The 9,768-nt window shown below is 43.6% G+C and overlaps 2 protein-coding genes across 2 annotated transcripts; both read left to right on the forward strand.

Moving 5' to 3' along the window:
* Nucleotides 1-241: 241 nt before the first annotated feature.
* Nucleotides 242-3,665, forward strand: LOC146651725 (thrombomodulin-like). Its single transcript, XM_085383026.1, has one exon. It carries the CDS (start codon nt 476-478, stop codon nt 2,021-2,023), a length of 1,548 nt encoding a protein of 515 aa, XP_085239152.1. The 5' UTR covers nt 242-475; the 3' UTR covers nt 2,024-3,665.
* A 1,491-nt stretch (nt 3,666-5,156) lies between these two features.
* thbd (thrombomodulin) lies at nt 5,157-7,241 on the forward strand. The gene has a single exon (XM_085383081.1). The coding sequence runs from the start codon at nt 5,267-5,269 to the stop codon at nt 6,986-6,988; it is 1,722 nt and encodes a 573-aa protein (XP_085239207.1). The 5' UTR covers nt 5,157-5,266; the 3' UTR covers nt 6,989-7,241.
* Nucleotides 7,242-9,768: the final 2,527 nt, after the last annotated feature.

A 9,768-nucleotide genomic window follows, 5' to 3' on the forward strand; every position in this document is an offset into this window, starting at 1 on the left:
TTCTTATTTAGATATCACACAATCATTTAAAATACAAACATGGCATTTTACGTTAAATTCAACATGCGTAATCGCAAATACAACATGTGATGTCCGTTTCTGAGGGGCAGATTTTCGAGTCGTTTCAGAGATTTAAACTTCCCGTTTTTGTACAAATCGAGAGAGAGAAGAGTCACCGGTGGGAGGAGAGTGCGGGGTTTAATTCACCTTATTCAAAGTTCGTGAGCGCGTGTTTTGATGGGCAAGCCTTTTGGAGAGCGTGGGGGCTGCGCAATCAGACGGACCCGACTGAACTTCCTTCCTCGCCTGGACCTGAGGGGAGGAAAAAAACGAAGGAGACGAGAAAAAAAGAGGTCGACGCTTTTATAAATGGGGACTATGCTCAGCTTTCAGCCGCTGTATCAGCTTCAGGTCGTCAAACACAGACGTTCACGCCACCGGAGTCACAATCGGAGGCCTTTTTAAGATCGGCACCATGATTCCGAGAATGCTTCTTTTCTCTCTGCTTTTCCTCTGCGGGCTGCAGGAAGCTCTCCTCTCTCCGCTCGTACGTTGTTCCAAGAATGCATTTTGTGCTTTCGACGTTCCCGTGGATCTTCGAGGCGCCAAAGAAACGTGTGAGAAATATTTTGGAAGCTTATATCAGTTCAACTCCAAGGAAGAACTTGGTGATTTAACGACTCTAACCAGACTCAGCGGTAAATACTGGCTCCAAAGCAGCGACGAGACGGGTCCGAACTGCCCCGTGGTCTCCATGATGGAGGGACAGGGCGCCACAGTGGTGAGGGTTCCGTGTCAAGACCAAAAGCTGGACGGATTTTTCTGCCAGATGACCAAGTATTGCAGTCCGTTGAATGCGTCGCCAGGCACAGCTGTGAACTACACCTTAGAGACCTTTAAGTTCGGTTATTCGGAGGTTTTTCCACTGGGAACCACGGCTGAAGAACGAACGCTCGGTGGTAAATATCCAGACTCGAAGCACTTGTGCTACGACAAGTGGCTGAAAGCTCCGTGGAAATGTGAGGTGATGGGTGGAGGCTGCGAGCACGAGTGCGATTCTTCAGTACCCGGCTGCGTCTGTCCCACCGGGCTCGTCCTCCATCGTAATAACGTCTCTTGCTCCACGGGCCCGTGCACAGAGTGCGCGCAAGGATCCCAGCGGGAGGGTGACAGCTTCCAGTGCAAGTGCAACAAAGGCCACGACCTGGGCCAGGGGGGGAAGAGCTCCGTGGAGGCGGATGAATGTAAGGCATGCACAGCTGATCAGATGTGTGTGAGTACGCGCGAGGGCCATGAGTGCAGGTGCAGATTTCGCGGCTTCGTTTTGGAGGAGGGAGAGTGCCTAAATCTAACGATCTGTAAATCCTGCGAGCACGACTGCGCTAAAGTCAACGGGGAGTACCGGTGTGTGTGCCGGCGCGACTACATGGTGTCACCGTCAGACCCCACCAAGTGTACGCTGAACTGCACCGAGAGGGACTGCAGATGCAGCTCATCGGCAGGCTGCGAATGCCTCGATGGCTACGTTAAAGACAACGTGAACGGCACAGACTTTTGCACAGATATAGACGAATGCGAGGCTCAGCGTATGTGTGACCACGTGTGTGAAAACTTCTTCGGTGGTTACAGGTGTCGCTGCCGCGAAGGCTTCCAGCTGCGGGACAATGGCAAGTGCGTGAGCCTGTCCGAGGAGCAGGAGGAAGAAGACGATGGCTCAGGCTCTCCCTCTCTGAGCGTCACATCAACCGGTGAGCCGACCAGCGCTCACCCGGCTTCACTGCCCCCCTACATCAAAACCGGCAGCGTCCTGGGCATCACCGTGTTCATCGTGCTGGTTGGCGTGCTGCTGGTTTTCCTGCTGAGGAACATCTTTAAACGTTGCGGCAGTCTTGAACTCCCACCCCTCAAACGACCAGATATAGATATCTTCTATCTGCAGCAGGTGACCACGGAGACCTACAAGAGGCTGTCCTTCGACAAGCAGATTAAAAATGACACCCAGAAACTTGAACTGAACCTGTGAAGTCGCACAGCTGAGCCTTCATTTCAAGTCAAACGCACTGGTTTCTCCGCGGAGAGGCTTCATAGCCCAGCACTGCAATAAATGGCACATAGTAAATTTAGAGTATAGACGCTGCACATTAAGATATTCATCTGAATGTTTTCTACATGGGAGCACAGTTACTGGCCTATGGTTTGTATTCCACTAAAACACATTCTGCTCAGTTTATGGGGTGTCATTTGTGCCAAAATTATGCTGACAAGCGTGGAGTCATTTATTTCTTGTCTACTTTGAGCAAAATTGTTTTCGCATGCAGGCTGTTTGAGTTAACCCTCACAGCACCTTTAATTTTGCTCTCCTGCATTGTTCAGCATGTGGGCCCGATGTGCCGCTTGAGCGTTATGTCTTTCTTCTAGTTATTTGTAAAGAAAACATATTTTTGAATTGTATGTAATAATATCCAGAACAAGAATTCATTTTTCAACAACTGCTCAAACAAAATCCAGAAAAATATACAAAAAAATAGTTTTCAATTAAATATTAGATGGAACTGCAAAAAGATGTTGGAAGATGTCGTGAAAAATCATCGCACAGTCTGTTTGTTAAAATAGTGTGGCACAGATTAATTCAGGATTCGATTCAAAGTTGAAAAGCAGAAACAAATGCTTCATCGGATATATTCAGACATCATTTTGGCACAGGTGGATAAATTACCGACAGTTTGCAGTAATGTATAAATGATACTATGATGGAAGAAATCTGACAGTAATGGTACTGAAAAGTTTATCTATAGCTAGAGTCCCATTCCAAATAAGCTCATAACAGCCATGCTGTTACAAGGCGATCCATCTTATTGGTCCTCAAGAAAATGCTTTTGTATTTGAGAAGTTAAACCTTGCGGTCACTCTCCAGTTTTGAAGGAGCTACTGTTGCTCTTTGTAGCCTTAACGACTTACCGTGACTGACGTTTGCTCACAAAATTGGCCCCAAACATAAGACATTTTGGAGTGAATCGCCAAATTCTCTTTATGTATGATTTCCCTGGATGTAAAACTTTGATTTTTATGTTTATTTTTTTGTGGACATGAGGAATGTCCATAAAAAAATTCCCTTGAATTCCCTTGAATAAAAGAGGGAAGAAATAGTATTCTAATGGAGACTCTTTGTGTATCAGAAACAAACATTTTGTCATGTCTGTGCAATCCTAATGCTCGCATCATACGAGGTTGAATGTTATGGTCTTTGCTGTGTAACAGAGCGATCTGGACTGATCATGAATGTAAATCTGTGCTGCTATGGTTTTGTATATAAAATACCACTCTGTGCAACTGTTAGCTTTCACTTGTTACTGTCTTTGCTAATTTTGGAGTCAATATTACCCTTTTTCTTTCCTCATATTTTATTTTTTTAGACAAACCTGGTGTAACACTGTTTAAATTGCTATTAAATGGTTAACTTTCAGAATCAGAAACTTTATTGTCATTGTCACAGGTACAACGAAATTAAGAATGGTCCCCGATCATTGCATCATCCCTAGTAATATCAAAATATAAATAAAACAATAAAATTCAATAAATAAAATACTTAAAATACTAATAAGACGTAACAGTAAACATTCACACTGGTCCAAAGGCCACAGGACTCTTTGGGAACTCAAGAGTCCTTTAAAGTCACACAAGACGGGCTGATAAATGTGCACTTGTTTTGCATGTGATAAATCAGTGATCATGCAAACCAAAGTGAAATATTTTGATAAATGTGTTATCATTTCTCTGGTTTTACCATTTCTGCTGTCTGTGTCAGAGCTGGGGTCACACTCAGACACATTGTCAGTGTTAGCAGTGAAAAAAAAAAGATGTACGCCTCTGGGTGTGAAAAGCAAAAGATAACACAAAGGGAACAAATGCAGGGGGATAAAGGTATGTTTCCATCAACAATTACTGTATTTTATGACCTCATTAAAGATAAGACTCAAACAAGCAGACCAGAGAACATATGTGATGTTCATGTGTGAGTCATGTTCCTACATAGTCCTGATGCTTTCATCCTGTAATGTAAAAATGCTGCATTAGCTAAAGTTATACTATAAGGATAAGTTGTTACTGATTTGGCTGCTTTTTCTGGAATAAATGTAACCATGGATTCCTGACCCGACGGACTGTGCTAGTCACATAGTCAGAGGGATGTCCTCTGATCCTCAGCATATCCCACTGACGTGCTATGTAACCTGCATTGTGTCTTTATGAATCAGAACCTCTGATTTCTTTGCAGTTATAGTCCAAAATTGTTACACTTCAGTTAGCTGTTTCATTTAGTAAGACCGACTTTGGGTCTTGTTCCCTTGCAAAAGTTACAGTTTGCTATAAGTTTTTAAAATAAACTCAACTCATTCCATCACGTGTCCCCAGGAGCACTGTCAGAATATTTGGAAGCAACAAACAACAACAAAGCCGCCGTGATGCTCCCCCATGACGACAGAACAATGGGTGAGTGTTTCCTACAGATTAATATGGACTAGCCTGTGAGATATGTTTATCACTAACAAATGCATTTGCTTTTAATATGACATATTTGTTGTTTTTATTCCATCTCTGAAAAGTGAAGAGCTCTTTTCCCTACAAATAGTTGGTCTTTCAATTTTTCTTTTCTATCCTTTTTATATAAGAAAATGATTTTTAGGTTTGTGTTAAATTGCATTTGATATATCCTCTTTGGTCAAGCTGACAGAAAAGCTTCAAATCAAACTATGCGCAGGGCTCCATAACAACTTGGGCCTGCTCTGAGGGCATCATAGAGCACACAACAACAGAGCCAAGCAAAAATGCATGGAATTCTGCTTTTAAAAGGCTTATCTCTTGTCTTACATGAAAGTCAACTCTTTACAGCTGTTAATTTCGTTCTTATTCTACCTTGTTGTGAGATAGTAATACTTGAATGCCCAAAAAAAACATGTAAAAACTGTAGAACCTGAGAGAAGCGGGGTTAAAACATCTGACCCCAGAAATGCTGCTCGATAACAGACATGCTACATAGAGAGAGATGGGAGGGGTTTATTGCAAACAGAGGGGAGGGGTCCGTTTGATGACCTCCGCCCCCCTTACGTGCACACGGCTTCGCTGCGTAAGTGCGTAAAAGCCGTGCGTAATTGTGGGGATGTGGTCTAGCCCGCTCAGAGAGCTGAGGGGCAAAGTGAGGAGCAGCCGGCTGATTAAGAGCGACTTCCTTCCTCTGTCGGGACACTGACATGGAGTTGATGGGCTATAAATGCCAGCTAAAGGGTTCTTCACACAAACAGGCCCATACTCTGACGGGACGCACATAAACTTGAAGGAAGACAGCCGAGGGTCAAACATGAATCCTGTCCTGCAGTTGGCGGTCCTGCTGCTGCTCTCGCTGGTGAACAGAGTCGGCAGTATAGCCCCGAGTGGGGGGTACTGTATCAATAACCAGTGTTTTGCTGTGTTCAGAGACCCTAACGATTTCAGCAGAGCGCAAAATGAATGTAGAGATCAAGAGGGGCAACTAATGACCGTGCGCTCATCTGTAGCACACGATGTTCTTTCTGTTCTGCTGGGAAACTTTAAGGGGAGCTTCTGGATCGGTTTACATCGACCACTCCGCTGCCCAGACCCCGTTGCCAGGCTGAGGGGCTACGAGTGGGTAACTAAAGACGACGAGAGTGACTTCTCAAACTGGCTGCCAGACTTTAACATGAACTGCTCTTCTCAGCGCTGCGTCTCAGTTTCCCCAGAATTGGACTTCAGATGGAGCCAGAAACCGTGCCAGGATCAGGCCGCCGGGTTTCTCTGTGAGTACACCAGCGTTGGCATGTGCCAAAGTCAAGAAGAGTCACCGGGAGAGACTGTCATGTACACCACTCCGTATGGGTTTGTGGTCAGAGACTTGCTGTCTGCGCCTCCTGGAAGCACCGCTCTCCGGATGCCATCTGAGACCAAATATCTGTGCTACGCAGAGATGTGGCAGCCGGCGCCCTGGAACTGCGAGATGGACGAAGGCGGGTGTGAATATAAATGCACGGAGAGTCCTAACAAGATGCCTTCGTGCTACTGCCCACCAGGAAAAACCCTTAATCCTGCGAATAAAGTGACCTGCGAGCAGCAGCTCGTGGGAGACCCGTGTCTGGCGCTGAGCTGCGAGCAGATCTGCTACATGAACGGAGACTCCTACGCGTGCATGTGTGATCGTGGCTTTCAGCTGGCGGATGACGGCAGGTCGTGCGTGGACTTCAATGACTGCAACGACCCGCGGCAGTGTCCCGGGGAGAACTCCGTGTGCGTCAACAAACCCGGCGGGTTCGAATGCATCTGCAAGGCGGGATACTCCACGCGCAACGGCCAGTGCGTCGACGTGAACGAGTGCGTGTCTGGTCCGTGTGAGCATGAGTGTCACAACACCCACGGTAGCTACAAGTGCTCGTGTTATGATGGATACCGAGTGGACCCGAAGTCAGCGAATAAGTGCAAGCTGTTCTGCGGGAAGGAGGAATGCCCCGCGGAGTGTGACCCGAACAATAATTTCCAGTGTTACTGTCCCGACGGCTACGTAGTCGAGGAGAGAGTGGACAGTACCGTGTGCATAGACATGGACGAATGCAGTGACCTTTACTGCGAACAGAAATGTCAGAACACATTCGGGAGCTACGTGTGCTTCTGCTCTCTGGGATATGTGCTAGTGGACGGATACAAGTGCGTAGAAAGCGATGACGACAGCTCTGAAGGGACATCGGCACCAGACACTCCCACTACCGTATCGGTACCATATCCAGATCCAACCAGGCAGCCCTCGGGGGGAGTGCCACCGGGGGGTCTGGTGGGAATAATAATTTTCACTGCGGTTTTTATCGTTCTCGTGGTCTTTCTGGCGGATCGCGCCATCAGACGCAGGGCGAAGAGGACGAACAGCATTGCGCTCAAAGCTGAGGAGGGCGAGGATCACGGCTTCCATCAAGTGAAAGCTGAAAGCTGAGCCAAGCAGAGACGGTTTAAGCATGACACGTGAATGTACAGTGAGAGGTTTACCGGAACTTTGCAGATTGCATTAACAGTGGAAGGAAAAGGGAAAGTGTCCACAGCACTGCAGAAATATTACATGTTACAAACAGTTTTTTTTTTGTGGAAGGACATGCCCTTCATTTTATTTACCATTCAGGTACAGATGCCATGTGATGACAAAGGACTTCAAATTCTAAAATATTAATAAATGTTTTTGAAAATGTAAATGTCTGGGGCTTCTTTTTCCCTTTTAACCTTTTTTCTGAATCGATAGAAAACAGCATGTCACCCTTTGAATGCACAGCACCCTAAACCCACCACTAAATCGCTCACTTTGTTGGCAAAACCTTAAACACTTTTGCCTTGTTGGAAATAGTTTGCAGATCTTGTTTGATCTTACTGTAAACAGATTTTGCACAAAGCTGGCATCAGGAAGCAGAAGTTAAACCTATCTACAGCACAGACGTCATTTACTAAATATAATGACCGGAAATACCTTCACTATAAGCCAGCAAGAGTGAGCTCACACTTGATACCAATATTGAATGGGAACAATCTAAGAGGCAGATAAAGAAGAGTGCCACAGAAGGAGGGGAGAGATGAGAAGGGTCATTTCAGTGGAAATTTGAGCAACTGTGATAAATTGTGTTCTTGAGAATTGAATGCAACCCCACATGAATTTTTTTAAGGAAGTGTACAAATAAAAATAATTTCACCATTCTTTCCTGAAATAAGTGTTTGGCCTATTTAAACGAACTCACTGATGAAAGCGCTCATTGTCATATTTTCCTAATAAACTTTACAAAAGCATTAATCAGTTAGTTTCCCAACAAAACACTAGATCTATAGCAACCACTCAACATACTCATGTTTCCAGTATCAGTATTATAACATCTGAAGGATTAACTTGTGAAGTCAAGCTTAGTGTTTTTAGGGACTACATTAAGAGTTAATGTCAGATAAATAACTGCATAAATATTTAGGCAGAATAACACACTTGTAAATTCACAATATCATTCTGACATTACATATCTGTGTCTTATTTATTCACATAGTTATTTATTTCATCTTGACCTATTTATTTATTTAATTTTGAACACTTTGGAGTTCCATAGTAAATATGCCACCATGATGAAAAGTAAGTGGTGAATATTTTGTTTAGCAAAATCTCCCAAAGCAGTTCTTCATCACGTAATACACTCAGTGCTGATGTGTGGTGTCTGTGTGCTTATTTCTTAGATAATGAATGATTGACACGGTCCTTTAATCATACAGAGATGTGTGATTATTTATATGAACAACATCTACGTGATGTGGAGGGAGAAAAGTTTGAAACTCGCCACCTTATAAGTAAATGATATAAAACATAAACATTTACTGTTGGGTTTTACCAAAAATACAAAAATAAACTGACAAAAATTACTGGAATATCTTATGATTGGTTAAGACGTTTGTCTTGGCAGTGGTGAAAAGAAGGGCAATGGCCTTCCTTGTTTTCACGCACAGCTTGACTGCGCCATCATGTGGAGAAAATGGTGACTTACAGCCTCAGGAAGGACCCAGCATAGTGTTTCCAGTGACGAGTCACACACAGGGAGGCTGCATAGGAGGATGGAGAGATGACGATTCTAAGGACTGACTGAATCGTCAGGGTCCCTGAGTCCCTGAGACATCTGGTTGAAGTTGTGTACCTCCAAAAGAGCAGCAGGTCAGCTGCTCACAGCCTGTACACAATAGACAATAAGCAATAGAAATTATTGTGAGTTATGAGTCTTTTCCCCCACACTGAGCCATTACAGCCAATTTTAATGTTCCCACATCTGCTGAATCCACTTTAACCTCTGACTGTACACATTTTCCACCCTCTACCATGTGGGCTAAATTTTTATTTTCCTTCTTTTTCTTCTGATTCAAGCTGAGCATAATTAGAATAAAAAAGTTAGACTAAGGTTTGTATTCCAATCTCCTGATATTATTTTACCATCATGTTAATATAGCACAGAGAAATAGAAACATCATGCAAAGAGCTACTTTATACTTTCTTGAGTACATTTCAGAGCCTGTACTTTTTTACTTTTACCCGAGTAAAGAATTTCAATCAGTACCTCAACTTTTAACAGTAGTATTTGTACTTCTACTTAAGTACCGAATGTTTGTACTTTTGTGACACTGTTGAGCTCATGTTATTCCATTATAAATATATTATGATTAACATATAAAATAAGCACAGTACTGGTGTGTAGTGCTGTTACATTCATTTTTAAAAGAAATATTATTCATTTGATTTTTTTTTTAACTTAAAAGTCAACAAGAGCAACACAAACCCCTGACCTATTAAAATGTCTTTTTGTTCCTCATTTCCTCTGAATAAATCCTGAGTAGGCTCAATGAGATGGAGGAACAACACAGTGACAAACCCGACTGCTGAAGTTCTGTATGAACTGGAAAAACTACGAACATCCAAGGAAAAGCTGAGTTTATTTTCCTCAAAGCTCAGATGGAACATGTGGCTCTTCCCCTAGCTTCTTGTGTCACTTTACAGTTTTGCCATATTATTGTGTTATTTGTTGAAATTTAGGGTCTGTGAGCAAAAGCAGAAGTTTTTGCTCGGGAAGTAACTGTGACCTCATTTTCAGAGGTTTCTTGGACATCTAATGGTTGTGAAATATGTCCAACTTTTCTCTTCTACTTAAACAACAGAGCACCTTGAGCACAGAGGAGAAAAAGGTGTGCACTGAGGATGATTTTGAATTT

Source organism: Rhamphochromis longiceps, linkage group LG15 (genome assembly GCF_057381845.1).
Source record: "Rhamphochromis longiceps isolate RC_006_pf linkage group LG15, R_longiceps_female_GT1.1, whole genome shotgun sequence".
Classification (NCBI taxonomy): Eukaryota; Metazoa; Chordata; class Actinopteri; order Cichliformes; family Cichlidae; genus Rhamphochromis; species Rhamphochromis longiceps.

Excerpts from the sequence above, each read along its gene's own strand:
- thbd (XM_085383081.1), top strand. The coding sequence starts at position 5,267 with ATGCCAGCTAAAGGGTTCTTCACACAAACAGGCCCATACTCTGACGGG.
- LOC146651725 (XM_085383026.1), top strand. The coding sequence starts at position 476 with ATGATTCCGAGAATGCTTCTTTTCTCTCTGCTTTTCCTCTGCGGGCTG.